This window comes from Streptopelia decaocto (genome assembly GCF_964273445.1).
Source record: "Streptopelia decaocto genome assembly, chromosome: 1".
Lineage (NCBI taxonomy): Eukaryota > Metazoa > Chordata > Aves > Columbiformes > Columbidae > Streptopelia > Streptopelia decaocto.
The window spans coordinates 95,068,322-95,089,044 of NC_138663.1; the positions used below are offsets into that span (position 1 = coordinate 95,068,322).

The 20,723-nt window shown below is 40.7% G+C and overlaps 1 protein-coding gene across 7 annotated transcripts in view; it reads left to right on the plus strand.

Moving 5' to 3' along the window:
* Positions 1–20,723, plus strand: part of JADE3 (jade family PHD finger 3) — a 73,622-nt gene that overhangs the window by 48,310 nt on the left and 4,589 nt on the right. For all 7 annotated transcript variants that reach the window (XM_082069668.1, XM_082069671.1, XM_082069669.1 and 4 more), the window contains 7 exons: positions 3,074–3,231; positions 5,086–5,276; positions 7,124–7,335; positions 9,954–10,121; positions 15,747–15,863; positions 16,320–16,793; positions 20,230–20,347. In XM_082069668.1, coding sequence (XP_081925794.1) covers positions 3,074–3,231; positions 5,086–5,276; positions 7,124–7,335; positions 9,954–10,121; positions 15,747–15,863; positions 16,320–16,793; positions 20,230–20,347 — 1,438 coding nt within the window. The remainder of the gene's footprint in view (positions 1–3,073; positions 3,232–5,085; positions 5,277–7,123; positions 7,336–9,953; positions 10,122–15,746; positions 15,864–16,319; positions 16,794–20,229; positions 20,348–20,723) is intronic.

A 20,723-nucleotide genomic window follows, 5' to 3' on the forward strand; every position in this document is an offset into this window, starting at 1 on the left:
AACTAGGAATTCCTGGCAGCAAAATGAAATGGCAAGTTCAGACCAAGCAGTCTTTCATGGTGAGCAGGGCTAAAACCTATCTCTTCTGTCATGCTCTCAATTGCTAAAAATGTGTTTTTAAAAATCCCACAATCACACAGTAGCTTCTGTGAGTGGTCACAGGGGTGGGGAGGTTCCCATTTCGGTGTGTCTGGCCCTGGCTCTGCTGCTGTGGCTGGTTGTAGCTCAGCTCTGCAAGGCCCTTTTGTGTCATGGTAAAGACACGCAGTGCTGGCTGAGGCTATTCGAGCAGTGTGTCCAAGTGGGAGGGCCTCATTAGCCTAGACATGGCATGCTTATTTTTCAGGTCTTCTCATTATTTATTACAGGTGATATTAAAGTTGAAGGATTGTGGTTCATGTATCATAAGAAATAGAACTGCTTCTGGGTGACTGAAAGATGACCACTGCACTTCATGGACTAACTGTGGAAGTGAAGCTGTTCCTCGCCAAGAGGAGAGTATGTGCTTTAGGATGGACTAGCTGTTGCTTTACAGATACAGTTAGTAAAGGAGCTGCATTATTTTTCAAATAAGACTCCGAAAAAGAAGCAACCATGAGAAAAAGCTGACTAACTAAATCCTGAAAGCATGCGTTTGCTCTTTGTTGAGTTGGTTTAGTTTGTAGCCTTGAGGATGACTGCTGGAAGTAAAATTGACTTGATTTGTCAGAAAACTCTGGTTGGGTCCCCTAGGTGTTTTGGTTTACTTCCACAACAGAGTAAATATAGAATGAATGATGAAGGCGTGCATTCTCACACATTTTCCTCTGAGAGTATTTCACTGTTGGAAGACCCTGCTTGGCCACACATGACGACATGAAGAATGATGAGAGCTTGAGATTGTAATGATTCCAAGCGTCTGCAGGAAATACTGCAGACGGTTGCACTGTTATCACAAGTAGGAATAGACAGTTCTTACAAAGTCTTAGTTGAGTTTTGGAGTTCCTTAAGGTTTCAACAGTTATGTTTATGTTGGTTAAATATTTAACCTTCAATAGTATCTCTATTGTAAATTTTAGAGATCCAAAGCAGAGAACTTAATATTGTGGCATGGTGATGGTGTGGCCAGTACTGCACAACATAAAAAAAAAAAAAAAACCACAACAAAAATGTCCATGCTCCAGGAGATTTGTGCTTTAGAAATAGAGATGATACAGTTCACATGCATAATGGATGATCAGAAGATGAATTTGCTGCTAAGCAATGTAGTTAGGATACTGATGCCTTTAACAGCATTTTCCATCTAGTGTTTAAAATATAGTGGGCTTGATATGGAACACCTTACTTCTATATTCTGTTAGTGGCTTTAAAAGGTAGTTTGTAAAGCACTTACCTCACATAAGTTGTGAGAAATATCTTTTCCGATAATTAAACCAGTCATTGCACTTCTCATTTATTGGATTATTTTTTCCTTCCGGAGTTCTTTGGAATTGTGCTGTGTTAGTGTTTCTCATAATCCTGGTTCTCTACCCATAACACAGAAGATGAAAATGCCTTTTAAGTGGCATAAATAATTTTAAATTTTATTTTTTGTATATATACATGCTGCTTGGAAAAAATGGATGCTTGCAGTCTTAATACTTTCACTTTTGTCATTCAGATTTTAATACAGGCTTGTTAGGTACCTGAGGAGTTTTACACAGAAAACAACAGTTTGGTCTGTACCAAAGCAGATAATGCACGAGTAGCAAATCAGAAAGCTTTGGATCTGTGATGCTGAGTTCCCTTGGTCAGCTTGCTCTCTAGGCATCCCAATGTGAGATGCAGTTGTAGATCATAATGAAGTAATACTGATGGTCCAGGTCACCAGCAGCCTATTTCAATACCCATTTTTTAACATGGAGCCTCTTTTACTATCATTTACTTGATGACTTCCAAGAACAGCTGAGAATTTTTGCAATAAGCATGACCGGTCTGGTGCTGTCAAACTGAAAAGGGTACACGAAGATATTTGGCTCTGAGATATTCTGAAATATTTTATTACTCTTCTGGCTATAAAACTGCATTAGTAAGAAGAGAGTTCAACCTGCCACAGCTTATTGCGGGGATATTTTCCACTTCATTTTATTGCCCTTTGAGGATCTGATTTGTTGTTATGATAATACAGTTAATTAGTTGTGATGTCTCCCTAACACCAAGCCACAGTCACTGTTTTGCTTTTACGAATGTTAAACTGGTGCAGTATAGCAGTGGAGAAGGCAAAGGCTGCGTATGACCTTTATTTAAATTATATGCACCTGTGTTTGACAGACTGACATTAAGTAAGCTTTAAGATGACTGATAATCATGGTTACATGCTTGTAAAAACTTAATCCTCTTGAGCCGAGAGTTGAATATTATGGCTGGGGGTTTATCAGTGATGGGTTTGCTTTGTTCCACGGTGGCGTTTCATGGTCCAGGCTTGCTAAAGGATGCTGAGGCTGAATTGCGCCGCTGTGCCTGCGTCACTGGGCTTCAGACACAGAGCAATGTTGCTCTCATGTTTCAGCAAAGGCAGCTGTTTATCTTTGATCCTGGAGATCATGACCAGTAAAACTTCAAGTGGTTTTAATAAATGAACAAGTGCCTATACATCGGTTTCGCCATGGCAACTGTTCGTAGCCCATGATGAATATGGCAGTTTAAAGTAGCTAAACTGAAGGAAAGAAAAGGACAAGCTACCTTGTATCTAAGTTGAGATAAAGCCTACAGACTGGCAAGTAAAGTAAAATGAGCTGTTTGGAAGTGATATGGTGAGGAGTCTTAAATCAGGTGCAGGCTTCCTTTTGCCCCTCCCCGGTCGCCTGTAACAGCCTTCTTCCTTCTGGTTAACCTTCAGGCAGCAGCTTGGTATTGAGTTAGTGTATGCTTCTTGCCATACTGATACACTGAGAGTTAATAATCTAGGTAATTCCAAATTGACTTGTGTGTTTAAACAAAAAATATCAACGTGTATGCATAGTTTCAGTGTAGATTAAGAAAAATACCTATTGCTTCCTTCAGCACAGTGCTCTTTCTCTAGTCTCTCCAGTCTTTTACGTGGTGTTTCTTGCAGGTGTTCCGCAAGGATCTCATTAGTGCCATGAAACTACCAGACTCTCACCATGTCAACCCTGATGAATATTATATCTTTGCCGACACATGGAAACAAGAATGGGAGAAAGGGGTTCAAGTTCCAGCCAGTCCAGAAACTATTCCGCAGCCTTCTCTCAGGTAATGGCGATCAGATGAAGGTCACATGCACAAAACATCAACTTAGAGAAGATGCTCTCTCAAAAATAGGTTGTCTAAATGTAGTCAGCTTTTCTGTGTTATTAAATCTCCAATACAGCAGCCTTCAGGCATGTTCTTAAGCTGAACAAGTACCAATATGGAAAATATTTCTCTGACACTTCAGTCCAGATCTGGTTCTGTCTGTGCACTGTTATAGTATCTACATTGTGAGTTTTAAAAGGAGATATTTTTTCCTGAGTCATGCTATGGATTAAAAACTGTTTTCTCATTTGAGTATGATGAGTTTAATAAATTAAAAATAAACACAAATCTTATATGTTACTTGAAAGGCTTCCCTACAAAGTATGATGATATAGAGCAGTAGGCACGTAGTACTTACTCGTACCTGATAAAGTTACTCACTTGTTCACATAAGTTGATTTTGTTTATTGTTGCCAGAGCTTTAACCCTTTCTGCCTTATCTTGCCATAAATACCTGCTTAATGTTATAAAAGTTCAGTGTTCTCAGTTTCAGGAGATAGATAAATAACCTTTTGTTCTCTCACACTGTGCTTAGGATAGGAAAACATTACAGTGTAGGCCTGCAACTCTTCCTGGTGGAAACAGAGTGTTTCAACATAGAAATGTTATTGCCAATGTGGTCTTTGAGACAAGATAAATGAATTGTCCAGTGAAAGGCGCTGATGCCAGCATAATTTAATTTCCACTGGGGCTATTGTCAGTACCAAGTTATTAAAAATAAATATATTGCATCTCATAGCAGCAGTATTACAGTAGAGGAAAAAATTGCTATAGATTTGGCTGGACCAGATAAAAGAAAAGCTCATAAGAAAATGAGAGGGGAAAAATGAGCAAGGCGAAGGGGAAGAATGGCAGAAGAACGTTATTTGATCTAGCATTGACAACTCACGTTGTCCAGTAAGAATTATGTGGGATGTCACTTGACTGCTGCCTGCTCCTTCTTTATTCCTCTTCCGTTATTTCTCACAGCTTTTCTTTGCTCCTTGTGCTGTGGAGGTTTAGCTCCAGAAAGCATGCAAAGCTGCTCACACATGGCACTGTTCCACTCAGTATCTCCCGGTCTTCCTTTCACATGCAGGGCCTCTTGCATTGAATTCAGAGAAATATTGACTTTATCTAACTAAGGTCAGTCTTTCCATGCCCATAGGATAGTTTACTAATCAAACACTGAGTTTTATCTCTTAAAATAATTGAAAGATTTAAAACACCAATATTTTTCTCTGTTGTTTCCCAGATGATATTTAGTGCTGTTTTTCCCCTTTTGCTTGGCATCAGAATTGTTCTTACATAACAAAAATAATACACTGGTAACGTGGATGAAGTGTCATTTACGAAATAAGGGTAGACTGTTTATCTCAAATGAAGAAAGCATTTCTCTTCCTCCTACCCCTGTTGTAGAATAAATCAAGCTTTTCTGAAGATGGTGTTTTTGAGAAATCAGTTGGCAAGATTTCCTTCTATCGTTTAAGAACAATATAGAACAAATATTGTAGGGGATTTTGTGCATGATGCTTTATGTGGGTTTCAAAAACACATCATCTTACTAGTAGCATTTGTTAACTTTAAAATCGTATGCACAAGCTTACATTTTAAAAAGAATTCTGTATACATTTCAAACTTTAGCACATTTTGTGTGAAGAAATGTCATTTACAGAATCCTGTCTCCCCATCCTGGCTATACTTACTGGCTAGTTTAAAATCTATGCAACACTAGATTTCTTTGCAGTTGGTAGTAAATACTTAACGTCTTTTAAGGATGGGTCTTAAAAAGCTGTAATTCTCCTTTTATTTTTTTTTTTACTTTCACTCTAGGGTTGTAGCAGAAAAGGTGAAAGAAGTACTGTATACACGACCCAGGAAATACATCCACTGTTCCAGCCAGGAGCCCACAGAACCAGGTTACATCAACATCTTGGAATTGGCAGAATCTATGTGTCGCTATGACTTGGATGACATGGACATCTTTTGGCTTCAGGAGCTAAATGAAGAGCTTACAGAAATGGGTAATTTCACAACATGTTCTACTTTCAAATGCAGCAGTTAATTTCTGCTGTCTGAGTGGTAGGCTGCTGTGTGAGATCTCTTAAAGATCGCTGAACAAGAATTGAATAGAAATGCTAAGAAAAACAGGAGGTAAAAACACTTTAAATAATTAATTGCTCAGTCTGTTAATGTTTTATGTTTTACCTGTTGTGCCTAAAAACTTCCTCACATCGAAAACCATGTTCAACTTCTGCAGACTGAGGCAGGAGGGAAAAAGCCCACACCAGGTGGAATTAATTTTAGGACTTCAAAAGTTAAATTTTTTGGTAAGAAAAGCAGATGTTTCCATTTCTTAAACTTGAACATATTATTGCTACAAATTCAGAGTTCTGAGGAGCTTGCATGCTGGGTTCTTAACAGAGTAATTAAATTCCACACATGTTAGCCCATTGAAAATCAGCTAAGTAAACTTTCTTTTTTCCATGCAAGTTGTGGGTATAGAGGGCTATGAGAGGGAGTGAGCTACGGAAAATTATCTTGGAATTATCACTGGAATAACTGAGTTGCGATGGAATAGCCTGTGTGGCTGGAATTCTTCCATGGATCATTTCAGGTCCTTTAGGAAGGACAGGTGGGCAAAAGAAGGAGATATTTGGCATCTGCTGGATGTGAAAACCGATGGCGGCTTTTCTGAGGGGCAGATCTCCATCCATGGAGAATTTCAAGATCTGACTAGTCATATCTCCTAAGCAACAAGGGATTGTCTGGATTCCCTGTTGACTCTGCTTGGAGCCAGGGACTGGGCTGGGGCTCTCTGACGGTCCCCTCCCACCTGAATGATTCTATAATTCTTTTAGTTCAGGGCATCGGAGAGAGCAGTTTAATAGCAGAAGGCACTTTGTATCAACAGTCATTTATCTTTTCCGTCTCCCTGTTTATGGGTTGCAGTGAGGAATCAAAATTAGTAGCCATATTCTTATTTATAGTCCAGCAGTTAAAATGTTAGCCTCTGGTATTAACATTACTTGAATATCCCAGGCTTTGGAAGTCCGAGTAAACAGTGAACTATGGGCAGCAGCATCATTTCCAACTGAGGATTTTGAGAGGATGCAGTTTGGAGATTTCTTGTAGGTGTGAACATCATAGCATTTCTTACACAGTCTGCGTCCTGAAGCTGCAAGCTGAGGACCAGTCTCATAGCAAATCCTTTATAAGTGGTTCTGCTTATGCTAAGTTTGATTAGTGGTAAGTGTATATAGCATTTGTAGTGTTCAAGTGAACAGATAGTATCGATTGCCAACAGTATATTTTTCTATTATTTTATTTAAAACAAAACAAAAACAACAAGGCACTTTTCAAAACCATCATGCTGATCACTCAAGTAGTGTTGGGCGGTACTGGATGGTAGTGGCAACTTCTGTATCTTTATAAGATCTAAAGTGTTCTTGGTAAGTTTTATTTCCTAGGGTGTTAGTCTTCGGAAGAATATTGTGTTATTTTGGATTTCATTAGTGTTTCATAAAGTGATGGAGCTGGAGGAAGGGTTGTATGGGAGCAACTGGCAGTTACAGCACCTGCTGTGTGTCTTGTATGCCTTAGTGTTTTCTTCAAGGTGTAGTCTTGTGTTTTATGTACAACTTAAGCTTTTACTCCTGTAGTAGTTGTATTTATAAAATAGCGCGACAATTAGTCAGTGAGTGAAAAAGGTCTTCTATTTTTATTTTATTTTTAGTGTGCATGATGGGAGAGAAGACACGGTGTCTACTGCTTTAGTTGCTAGTAGTTGTCCGTCTCTCTTCCTGCATCTGGGACTCAGTCAGAGGCACCTGACTGCCCTCTAATTCCCATTCCCTATTCTGTGTTGCAGGATGTGGGCCCTTGGATGAAAACACAATGGAAAAAACAATTGAAGTGCTGGAACGGCACTGTCATGAGAACATGAATCATGCTATTGAGACTGAAGAAGGGCTGGGGATTGAATATGACGAAGATGTCATCTGTGATGTGTGCCGGTCCCCTGACAGTGAAGATGGGAATGACATGGTATTCTGTGACAAGTGTAATATCTGTGTCCATCAGGTTAGTGCCTGCAGAAACGTTGGCAGTGTCCTGTAGTCTTAATTTACCTTGGCAAGTGTGAAATTTGAACTAGTATTAAATGTTAATTGGAGGGCTTTGTGTTTTTTCTAGGTATGAAGAGTGGTCTGGTAGTAATTGAATTTTTGTACCCTCACAACTACAGTAGATTCAGTGGCCTAGTATGGTAAATACGAGGACATCTACAGCCTAATAGGAACACAAAGTGTGTTCCTGGGACTTGCAAGTGCTTCCTCTGTGACCATAAACAATTGTTCCCCCTATTATTAAACCTGCTTTTGAAGATAGACAGGGCAGGAAATGCCAGCTTGTGTATATATAAAGAATCTAAAGATTTCTTTCAGAGATGGGGTTTTTCCTCCTTGACTAACTAGTCAATTGGCCAGACATGGGCTGTCCAAATTTAGCCATCTGAAAGCACATGTAGGCACTTGTAACAGACTGATCTCTTTTGGAAGGCACAAGCACCTGCAATAACTGTGCTCTCAGTCTGAATGTTGCTCACGTTCATAGTGTTTCAGATATAGCCAAGGCTTTACACTGGCTGAGCTCAGCATAGTCAAGCAGAGGCATCCTTATAATCAAAAAAGGGATGTGAATCCTGTGCTATCTGCATGTGCTGTTCTGGAAGGGGCTTTTGCTGTAAATTGAGAAGAGACTTAAGAACGTTTTTTTGAAAAACATATTTTTGTACTGACTGCAAGTGGTGCTTGGAAAACCTATCTGGCTGAAAAAGGACCTGTCATCTCCCTGCTCGCAGTGGGCTGGCTTCCAGCCCGGCTGCTTGCCTGATCTGATTCACCGCGTGAAGCGACTGCGTGAGCTCGAGTGCCGGTAAGGCGGCCAGTGACAGGAATATGGCTGGCATCTGGGCTGCCCGCTTCAGCCCTGGCTTGTGCCTCATCAAAAGTCATGATGAATTTGCAGTCAGAGGGTCATGGTCGCCTGCTGACGGCCAAGCTTCAGCTGATGGCCTGCTGCCGCCTTGCTTCTACCACCAGATCTGCCCAAAACAAACTGTGGAGCTTGTCTGGGCTAGAACTAATCCTAACAACAACAATTAAAAAAATTTGGTTTTTAATCTGGATTGGCCCTGGTTCACCAAGTAGCCTCAGGTCTGTTTGTCATCACACGGTTTGGAGGTGGGTGGGAGGAGGAGTATGAGAAATTTCCTCCTTTGAGTTGCCTTCCTGAGCTGGCTCAAACACATTGTGAAATTACTGGTTTAGTAGTCTAGGCCTCTTCCACTCGCTAGTTAGATTAAATTAGAAAACAGTTTCAGCCCATTTCCAACCCCCTAAATGTGATTTTAGGTGTAATGTCACTTCTGATTTAGTAATAGAAAGAAGGCTTGTGGGAATGTGCCACATAAGAGAAAAATAATCACTTGTAAAATTTAGATTACAGCTCCCCCTGTTGAGTTCTTACAACAGTTCTGACATGAAAATAGCATTTAGGTTAGTCAGTCTTGGCATTTCCATAATGCAGGATTTAATCCAGTAAAGTCCCTCTCTCTACAGGCCCGACGTAAATGTGTGGTGGTTTATGATATCACTTCATATTAAATAGTGAGATCTTATAATCAGGAGGCTAGGAAGGCAAGTGTGGGAATTTTAGACTAGAATTGAATCTGAAAGACTTGTTACAGCTAATGATCCTGGCCTATTGAGGCTTTCGATGTTATTGATTGCAGAGACAGTGTTAGGAATGGTGGGATTGCCCCTGAAAGCCACCCTTTTGATAGAACTTCTCTTTGGAGCAGTTGAGTGGAATTAGACCTTGATGGCAGCCAATGGTTTCAGATACACTCAGCTTTAATATGTGTGTATGTATGTACAGCAGGATAATATCTAGATGCACATGCAGTTAGCCATTAAGAACTGCTGAGAATTTTGAATCAGAAAGCAGACTATTTTTTTTTTCCTTTTTTTTTTTTTAAATTATGAAATGTAGCAAAACTTAAGAAATTGTTCATTTTCAAGGGGTCAGGTGCAGTACTTGGGAAACAGGCATAAAACCCAGCACCTCATAATTTCAGTAAATGCCCTAATTTTTGTTGCAATATTATATAAATATTTAAAGTAACAAACAATTCACAGAACTGTAACCACAAGGTAATTTAATGTTGTAGGAAACGGTCTTCAGTCAAACAGCTCATATCCCTTCACATGTAAATAGAATTATGTTAGAGTATAAAGTTATTAGTGGTAGGAAATTGTGGTTTTAAAAAGAATTAGATGTAGAAGCTGATTTAAAGAAACGTATACGTTTTTTGCTTCAGAAATTTTGAAGTCACTAAAAGCAAAAATGAAGGTTCTTAACACCAATGGTGTTGTGCAGTCGTGATGAATATGTTTTACACTGTAAACAAGTAATACCAACCCATATTTTAAAAATAAACCATCACAAAAAGACTCGACTCTAGAGGTTTTTCTATCTCTTTGATCACTTCACTCGATATAAGGTAAAGAAATGAGAGAAAGATTAAGTGAAATTCAAACTGTGCCTTTACTATTAGAAAGTTTTGCTCTGTATGAATATTAATGCTTGTGTGTGAAACCGTATTGGTGCAATGATCTCAATACCTGTTTTCCTTCAAGGCATGCTATGGAATCTTAAAAGTACCTGAGGGGAGCTGGCTGTGTCGCACCTGTGTCCTGGGGATACATCCTCAGTGCCTCCTGTGTCCCAAAAGAGGAGGTGCCATGAAGGCTACCAGGACAGGGACCAAGTGGGCACACGTGAGCTGTGCCCTCTGGATTCCAGAGGTAAAAACCTGATTTCTGCCTCTTTCTTTTGTATCGTAGACTCCTCTCTATCCTCCTTTGTCCATCGTCTGCCTTTCTGTGTTCTCATGATTTAAGGTACCTGTCTGGCTTAATACTGGGCTTTATTCTGATGAGTCTGCACAGTCTGTGAGGAGAGTGGGAGAGTGTCTAGCTTATGTTCCGTTAATTAATCACGTCGTCCTCTCCATTTACTTAGCAATCACTTCTTGGTGTCATTATGGTGTCTGAGTGACCTGCTAGAAAGGGTTACTGGTGAAAGCAAATGGTCACTGTACGGCAGCAGCTTTATAGTCTCTCTTATTTTCTGGTCAATTTGTGTGCTCTTTTAGGTGTATAATATGCATGAATTCACACTTTTTTTTTTTTTTTTTTTTTTTCCCCAAAAGTTCCCCCTCCTTGCATTATTTGTGTATGATGGATTCTAAGATTTGTAGTTAAAGTGGATTTTTTTTTAACTAAATTTTTTCTGAATGGTGAGGAGATGGAGGCTTTTTATCTTCTACATTATATTTTTAATTAAAGGCTTTTTTGATATATCTGAGCATACATATATGGAGAGTTTCATGAAGAAGCTTCACACTTCTTCCTCCATTTTGAATCAAGTTTAGCATCACAGTAGAACTGAGTAAATCTGAATGTTCAGTCTTGTGTAGGTGGGGTTTGTGTTCAATTTTGTCCTTGGAATATTTCTGTTTCCTTTCTGGTAAGATCCACAAATCCGTTATGGTGGATGGTTTAACGTGAGGTAGTAGCCAGATCTGTTTTGGCTCCATGACATAAGGCGGATGGGTGCCTTGTTCTCTGAACCTTCTGCTCCCAAGTGCAGCCACACCTCACATTTGCAAAACTTTGAGGAATATGTTAAGATTCTCCGGGTTTTTTTGGTGGTTTTTTTGTTGTTTTTTTTTTTTTGACATAGCAACCAGATGCAGTGTGTAATTCCTAGCTCTGTCTCAGGCATATATCTGCTCTTCAATGAGGTTATCTTTGTGGTTTCCTTTCCATGCCTGTTGTGCTGGGTGGGCTTTAGACTGGATATTAGGAAAAGTTTTTTCACAAAAAGGACTGTCAGGCATTGGAACAGGCTGCCCAGGGAAGTGGTGGAGTCACCATCCCTGGAGGGGTTTAAAAGGCGTTTAGACAAGGTTCTTAGGGAAATGATTTAGTGCTAGAGTTAGGTTGTGGTTGGACTTGATGATCTTGATCTTCCAACTGAAATGATTCTAAGATTCTATAGTTCTTGGCATCTCGTTAATCTTTAAGGAGAGAGAAGTTGAGGGGAAAAAAATAACCACCTGCACTTGTGAGGTGTTTTGGCTGGAAGCTCTCCTGGCTCTGAGCTCTGGCTTTCCTAAGAGGTCCTTTCTTCATGTAGTTGCCTTGATGTTCTTGCCAGCAGAAGAGGAAGCAGGTGATGGCAGGACAGGGAGCACGTGCTGCCTTTCCACCTGCCCACATCCCTCCGGTGGGGGGAGAGAAGCCACTGGGGGAGCACCTAGGTGGGAGACCTGGAATCTGGCTGCTCCCCCAGCCCTTCTGTGGCTCCAGGCCTTGGGCACCTCCTCCCCTCCACACCAATGCCAAGTGTGTCAGGCACAGAGAGGAGGTGACACCTCCAGTAGGGGCAGGAAGTGCCTCTTGAATCCATTCTCTCTTGGTCTCCTGCGTTGTCACTTGTGAAACAATTCAGTCACCAGAGAAACCTTTGGGAATCTCTGCTAAAATGGTGTGTCAGTTCCTGTCTGGAGAGTCACCATGGCCTTGCATGCTGCAGGTGACAAGAAAGGCCCAGAGTTTGAAGACCTGGGGATGGATACTTTAGAGGAGAATGTGTATTCTCACATACCTAATTTTCTTCTCCCTGAGCTAGTAGCACACTGAAACTCCCCCAAAAGAAACAGATGAATAGTAAACTCACTGCCATTTCCTCTTGTGGCCCTAACAAAATGGAGCAAGGCAGAATACAGAGAGGCATGGGCCATAAACATGTCTGTGCTTTGTGGTAAAAGTTTCAAAGAGGGACTTCGTGAATCACCAAGTATAGGCTAGCGTTGTTGCAGGCAATTGCATCAGGTGTTTTCCTTCATTAACTCTCTCACCACTGTCTTAAAATGTTTGTTCTTCCTTCCTTGTGAGCTAATGCTGTCAAAAGGCTTTCTTGTGATTGGGTCATTTGAAGATTTTTACTTTACGAAACATATTCTTCATTGGTATATATCCTTTTATTCTTCTGCCTTTATCGTCTTTTAGTGTTAAAGTGTAGTCTCTTTCACATTTTCTTAAAAGACTTTTTTTTTTTTTTAAGAAAAGGAGACACTGAGGCCAGAAAACTTATATCAACTGTTCTGAAATTCATGGTCTTTCTCTGCCTTAGCTAACCCATTACTGTTGTGTCCTCCCTCAATCAGTGTGGTATTAGCTGAAGCAGAAGGTTATTTCTCCATGCTACAACTGGAATGGTATCAAATTGATTCTCTGTGGCTTCCCTTCCCATCCTTGTGCAGCTGCTGGTGGCAAGTTAACAGAGGGAGCAGCAGGGTGACAATCAAAATGGCAGCTCATGTGCACAAGAGTCACAGAGAAGAGGCTTCAACAGGCTCTTGTTTTCACCCTCTCCCACCCTTAAATTTCTTCAGTGCACAGCAGTCAAAATGTAACCTGATACAGGGTGAAGAACTAACAGACTAAATAGCTACATGTGACAGCAGATGGATCATTTCTGCCTTGGGACGGGAGGTTTTGGGGAATTAAAAGGTTGCCCTCTTTGCTCTCTGGATCCCTTGTGAGCAGCAAAGTTCAAACAGACTTTGCCTTGATTCTTTGAATATGAGAAACATACAGGCAGCATGAGGCCAGTATAAATAAACAGCACCTGACTCTGTGAGTGCTGCTTTGTGCTTTTACAAAGTGGGGTAGTATAAACAGACAGTGTTACAAGCTGAATGGACAGTATTTCCAACATAAATGTTTCCTGACCTTGTGAGTCCCCTCTGGGAAGGAGCAGGGAGAGCATTGAAAGGGGCAGAGAGGGACAGGGAGAGAAGGTCTGTGTCAATTCCCAGCTCCTGCTGGGAAGTGTGTTAGAAAGCTGGTACTGCACAGTGTCCATAAGGTAATCACTGAAGATTCTGGTTTATTTTTGAAAGGAATATAGACAATGTGACAGGTTGATATAATCCATTAATTCCCAAAAGAAGTCTTGGCTTTCAGCGTAGCAGTAACTGGGATGAGAATTGCGGTCAATCTTTGTATGGTATTGTTTCAGAAATACCTGTGCAACTTGTAACCGGCTCTGTTTTGAGCAAGGTCACGTTAGGCTGATGAAAGGCTGTTTCGTTTTGGAAGCAAGAAAGCGACATTTGATTATATTTAAGAACACTGGACGTTATTTTGTGGAAACATTCAAATGTTTCAAGGACACCTTTGTCACCTTCCCACCAATTTATAGGCAGGCCACATCAGATTAAATTCTACCTTATCCCTACCTGATGAGGATGATGAGGACATCACTTATTACCTGCCTGTTCTCCTTCTTGTCTGGTAAAACGTGGACCATCTCTGAAGCATCTTCTTGATGAAGACTTCTTGAAATGCCATGCAGCACGTTGACTTCAGTATATTCCAGAAGATGTGGCTTGCAGTTAAGGGACCAGAGGGTGAAATACTATGACAAATATAAATCTTAGTAGAGTCCATTTATGTCATTAATTCATGAACTGCTGACGAACTTTTTAAAATGTGGAAATGATGAACCAAGTAATGTCTTGCAAAGCTGTATTTTCCACTTACTTAAATGATCCCTAGAGCTATGCAGTGATAAGAAGAGAGTAGCAAAAATACTCAGCTTGAGTGTAGCAATTACGACCCTCAGTCTTGATAGCACTATCATCTTTGGATAAGTCTACCTCGCAGAGGAGGTCTGCTGAAGCAAAGCCTTTCCTACTCAGGGACTAAGCAGGTTTAAAAATGAAGATGTGCATCAAGTGATTGTTGATGTACCCCAAAAAAGGAAACTAGGAAATTCAGCTTAGGCTGCTGGCTCTTGTAAAGTCAACGGTTTAATTATCACGTGTTAAACTAATTCTTTAAAACTGGATTTCCCTAGGAGAGTCTTATTATGAAGGCAATCTATGGAAACTACTGTAGCATAATGCTCTTAAACTCTTCTAGGGAAAAAAAAAAAAAAGCTTGTTCAAATATCAGCCTTAACTGATTTCTTACGGAATCAGCTTTTCTTCTGGCCTCACAGAGCATGACCAAGGCGAACCTTCTTTCTTTGAACTCTTACATCTGACCCCTTTGAGAAGAGGCATGTATCCCACCTCTGGAAATACAGCTCTGCTCTGTTCAGGTGAATTGTTCATAGAAAGCATGGAGATCTTCCTGGCTAGAATCAGCATCGTATTTTGGTTTCAGGCAGGTAGCTCTCCAGAGCTGCTAAATTCAGGAAGTGCTGTGTAAGCATCAAAATCCAAGCTTTTGGAGACTGGTGTTCTTGAGACAGAACGGTTATCTCACTGAAATCATCTGCTGTGTGCAGTTCTCATAGTAGCCCAGTTCTGCATATTGGTCTTTCAGAGCTGACCAACTTTTTATTGCTGCCCTTGAATAAATCCTGTCTGTCAAGAGTGGCTCAGGGGTGTCTACAGAGATCATTTGTCCTGGTGTCCACATTATGGAGGATAGTCCTTTTTTCTTGGTATGGACAGCAGGCAGCTGAGAAATCTCTGGCACAATGGACGTGTGGACTTTAGCATAACAAATAATAGGAAAAGGTATCCTGTGCTTATCTGAATTTTTTTCTTTTAGTATTAATATCCATAATCTGGTCTACCAGCAGCAAATGTATCATCCAGACTTAAGTATGTGAAAACTGGCACAAGAGAATATACTGTGCTTTGCAGTAGGAGAAGTTTGTTGTATTCTTTCTCAAATTACACTTGTTACAATCTGTAGTTAGGAAAGTGTATTAGAATCACCTCTTGCATTGGGAATGCTCAGTGGAGAGGCAGAGCTGGGAAGCGACGGTTTCCCTGGCTGCTGACTTACAGATCTGGTTCCGCCCAAATTGTGAGCTGGCAGACGTAGCTATTGTAGGAGATCTGTGGATCTTAAAGAAGGAACTTTTCAGGTAAGTATGAGTAAGTGTTCTTATTTTGTTCTGAGGGACTTGTATTATGGTAGTTTTTAAGTTAGACCTGTTAAAGCAGCACAGAAAAACAAAACCAAACCAACCAACCAGAAAACCCCAACCAACCCAAAAAACACACAGACACAAAACCAAAGCAACATACACACAAAAAATAAACACCAGAATGGAAAGAAAATAAACTTAAGCATCATTTACTACAGCCGGGTCATGACAAGGCATGCTGTAGATGCCTCAAGTGTTCTGAAGAACTGCAACTTCTAGCCACTAGGTTAGACTAGTAGTATCCCACAATATTGTTTTCATGTGGGTTCTTTTAAAGTCCCTTGCTAAGAAGTAAGAGCACATGGAGATCTCGCTGAGATAAATGTGTGGTCGCATTTCTTCTGGTACTAATGGAGAGCTTGTTTTCATTGCCTTGATAACTGCTTTCCGTGCTGTTTTTTTTTTTATAGGTTAGCATTGCTTGCCCGGAAAGGATGGAGCCAATCACAAAGGTGTCTCACATTCCCCCAAGTCGATGGGCCCTAGTGTGTAGTTTATGCAAACTGAAAACTGGTGCTTGCATTCAGGTATGTGCTTGTCCTGTGGTAAATCTTGAGTCTGTGTGAGCTGGGCAATTTTGGTTTTGCTTTTTGTTCTTCCTGTGTTCAGAGATGCTTTACAATGCAGATGACCATTGGATAGATGCCTACTTCTTCATAGCTGGTTGCTATCAAATTAGTTCACTTCCACAGGAATTTAGGGGTCAGTTGCCTTCTTTTGAGTAAGGCTGAGATGTGTAAGGACTGCTGCTACGTGGGTCAGAGATAGATAGAAAGATTCTTCTGTTGAACACTGTTCACAAATGAGAAAACACTAAATCGAGTGATATCAGCTTCAAAGAGATCAGCAGATATTTTTAAGGGTGCTTAGGAAATACGTTTTTGTAGGGACGGACTTTCATGTAACTAGGATAATTCTGTCCTTTTTGGGGGGGTTGTTGCTGCGGTTTGTCACTGAGGTATTTTGTTCTGTTTTGTCTGTAGTGCTCTGTGAAAAGCTGTATCACTGCCTTTCATGTCACCTGTGCCTTTGAGCATAGCTTAGAGATGAAGACTATCCTGGATGATGGGGATGAGGTCAAGTTCAAGTCATATTGTCTAAAGCACAGCAAGAACAAACAGAATTCACTGCCTGATGTTGATGAGCACCCCAAGAGCGTGCCAGACCAGAAGCAAACGGAGAGTGAGAAAACCAGTTTGCGAGCCCAGAAACTCCGAGAGCTGGAAGAAGAGTTCTACTCACTAGTTAAAGTGGAGGATGTTGCAGCAGAACTGGGCCTTCCTAAACTTGCCGTAGACTTCATCTACAATTACTGGAAATTAAAGCGAAAAAGTAACTTTAACAAACCATTGTTTCCTCCCAAGGAGGATGAAGAAAATGGCTTGGTGCAGCCAAAAGAAGATAGTATTCATACTCGCATGAGGATGTTCATGCATTTGAGGCAGGACCTAGAAAGGGTAAGAGTTTAATTGGTGAAGTTTTCAAAACTATTTGCAGGTGAGAAAGGTCTTTGATCATGATGAAAGTGGGAATGGGGGAAGCACAGGCAGGTGATTTTTTAAAAAATAATAATTTTTAAAAGTAAGGCCTTCAACTCTAGCCTTTTGGTATGCTGCATTGCCCACTACAGAGACTTTGAGGAACTGTCCCTTCTGAGTCCAGTGGGGGATTCAATGTGAAAGGAGTGCTTCCTGACTTGCTTAGAGGTTATTCCTTTATGTGTTTTAAGATGGATGTTTCTATGCACACTTGATGCATTTACTAATTGACTGTCCGATTTTAACTTCAACTGAGTACATGTTTAAAAAAGTTGAGTAAATTTGTTTGACCCAACCATAGTAGTTGCTAGTGATACGGATTCAACAACAAAAATTGTTACTTTTGTTAAACGAGTGTAAGTGTAAGCAGTGAAGGAATGGGGCAGGCTTAACAAATTCTTAATCTTCTACCTCCTTTCTTGGGATACAGGGACTCCTGATTTGTACTTTAAAAAGTGTTTTGTAACAGTTATGATAGAATGTTAAATACTAGCTAGTTCTGGGTTGGGAAAAATCAAGTTACGTAGGTAAAGCAGTAAGTATTCTTTGGTGAGTGTGCGTTAAGCTTTTAGAGAATCCTAAAAAGATATTGAAGCAGAGCTTCTCACCCTCATTGTTTGAAGGCAAGTACGTGAAGCCCTAGCTGGTTAACTTCCATGGTGACTTTTTGGCTCCACGCATGCAGAAGAAGAATGCTGGCCTGTGCTCATGCCATATCTGATTCAGGAGTCTTACTCACCTCTCTTTCTCACCAGCACGTTGGTGTGCCAGGTAGCAGGCAGACTGAATCGCTCGTTGCCCTGTTGACCCAGATGCTTTCACTGCACGCAGCTGCTCTAGGTGCTACGGGTTATTAGTGGTCTGAAAATAACCCACTGGGTCTGCCACTGCTTGTGGCTTTACTGAGGAGAAAAAGGAAATTATCTTCCTGTCAGGGGTTCTTATCAGATTGCCAACTAGCTGATAGTGCAAAAAGATGGAGTCCTTCAGCAAAATACAGAGCAGGAATTTCTTAGGAAGGCACACATCGTGCCTTTTTCCAGCAGCTATGTAAAAAAATGTAACAAACAAAAAAAAAGTAGGTGTGCTAAATGTGATATGGAAATGAGACACTGGAGAAGAGGGGAAGGAAAAATGGGAGAGAAAATAATGTAAGAAAAGGGAAAACAATATTGGGGAGAGAACAGAATGAAAATAAGGGAGATGAGTGTTAGAGCTGAGATTTGCACTTATCAGTCTAACTGTTGCCTTGAATATAGTCATAATCAAGCCCAGATCTCCTTTTCCAGGACGTTTGGATAGGGACCATTATTAAAAAAAAAAAAAAAAGACCATAACATGGCTCAAATCGAGGTCTGGTATTTGGGTTGAATTTTTCTTTCAATAAGCCATTTCAAGCTTTTCGGTTTTGATTGATGAGTGCTTGATTTGTATCAAATTTTATTAAAATTCATGTATTTATTTGGAGTGGAGGTACATAACAACCCCATGCAGCACTACAGACTCAGGGAAGAGTGGCTATAAGGCTGCCTGGCAGAAAAGGACCTGGGGGTGTCGATTGACAGCCAGCTGAACATGAGCCAGCAGTGTGCCCAGGCGGCCAAAGAGGCGAACAGGATCCTGGCTTGTATCAGGATTAGTGTGGTCAGCAGGACCAGAGAAGTGATTGTGCCACTGTAATCAGCACTGGTGAGGCTGCACCTTGAATCCTGTGTTCAGTTTTGGGCCCCTCACTGCAAGAAAGACATTGATTTGCTGGAGAGAGTTCAAAGAAGGGCGATGTAGCTGGTGAGGATTCTAGAGCACATGTCTGATGAGAAGCAGTTGAGGGAACTGGGGCTGTTTAGCCTGGAGAAAAGGAGGCCGAGGGGAGACCTTATCACTCTCTGCAAGCACCTGAAAGGAGGTTGTAGCATGGAGGGGGTTGGTCTCTTCTCCCAGGTAACAAGTGATAGGATGAGAGAAAATGGCCTCAGATTGTACCAGGAGAGGTTTAGCTTGGATATTAGGAAGAACTTCTTCATGGTAAGGGTTGTCAGGCATTGGAACAGGCTGTCCTGGGAAGTGGTGGAGTCACCATCCCTGGAGGTGTTTAAGAGATGTGTAGATGACGTTCTTAGGGACATGGTTTAGTGATGGACTTGGCAATCTTAGGTTTATAGTAGGACTCGATGATCTTATAGGTCTTTTCCAAGCTAAATGATTCTGTGATTCTTTACTGTATACTTTGAAACAGCTGTCTCAAAATATCTGAATTTCCTGTGCCACAAGATTTTTGGAAATCTTGGAATTTCCTTTCTGGGGAGAGAGGTTCCAGTTCTGAACAGATGGACTTGAGTGCTGTCGGAATTATGCTTGGCAAATGTCTTTCAACCAGCCCCTATGCTGTGTCTGTGTTCTGAAAGTTCTTTTAAGTGTTTATCAAGAACTTTCAGTGCGTCTTCTGTTCTCATTACATAAGGTGGAAATATTGTTGTGATTTCAAACAAATAGTGAAAGCAGAATTTTGTGGAACTGAATCATAGAACCATAGACTCACAGAACAGTTTGGGTTGGAAGAGACCTTTAAAGGTCATGTATACCAGCCCCATTGCCGGCTTGTGTCCAGTCTTTCATCCCCTTCTACCCTCAAGTCCTTCTCGGCAGAGCTGCTCTCAATCCCTTCATCCCCCAGCCTGTATTGATACCGGGGGCTGCCCTGACCCAGGTGCAGGACCTGGCACTTGGCCTTGTTGAACCTCCTGGGTCAATGCAATGTAGTCAGAAAGTAAACTGCTAAATGAGTCAGCCAACATGCATACTTTGTGCAAGAAGCCAGAGTGCTCTTTTAGAGGTGCTCTGCACGTTGGTCTTGGTCCAAACCTGCTAGCTCTCTTGGTTACCTTTGTAAGAAGTATTACTTTATAATGTTGCCATAATTTTAGGGGAAACAACCATAGTTTAGCTGCTAAAACATTCAATGAAACACTTTGCTGGGAAATTCTGGGAGAATTCAGTACTGCCTGCAGTAACATCCCCTGCATCATACGTATTGGAAGCAGGCTCACAGACAAGCAAGTCTTAGAAATTACTTACTTTTCTTTTGCTTGGAATTTTGTGTTCGTTCTCTGTTCCTACAGATGAAAATATATTCTGCTGTCTTGCAGAATATACTCAAGGCATTCATTAAATTGACAATTAAAAAAATTCCAGTTTTTTTTAATTCATAGTTATGTATGTTCAGTAATATTCACAAAACATTACCAAGGGATTTTGCACATAATGTTGATTTAATTCTGTTGTTAATGCACCTTCTTTAACTATGTCAGGGTTTATTTTCTTATTGCCTTTTAAGTCTCCTGTTATTCCTCCTTAGGTAAGAAATCTCTGCTACATGGTAAGCAGGAGAGAGAAACTGAAGTTGTCTCACAGTAAAGTACATGAACAGGTCTTCAATTTGCAAGTCCAGCTCATTAATCAGGAAATTGCTGCAGGTAATCATATAAATGTAAAATATTTACAAATTCTATCTATATTTAAAGTAAAAAGTGTGTTCTCTTTATGTTCCTCCTTAGCGTTTTTAACATTGTAGATCTGCGTTAAACTTTTCAAGTACGCAGCGGAAGTGGCAACACACAAAATGCTTTAATCTCTTAAAATATTTACTTGGGTATTTCTTTGTTTTATGGCTGTTTCTGGTAAATGTCTCTTACTTATCAATCCCTATTGCATCCAGATAGCAGAAACGAGTCACTGGTCATCTCTAGTTTTTCACTTCCATGGCTGCTGGTACCATTTCCCCACAGCAAGCTCTGTGCTGCTGCTTGTCTCTCCAGCTGAGAAGGGTTTTTGTTTGCTGTCAGTAGTCAT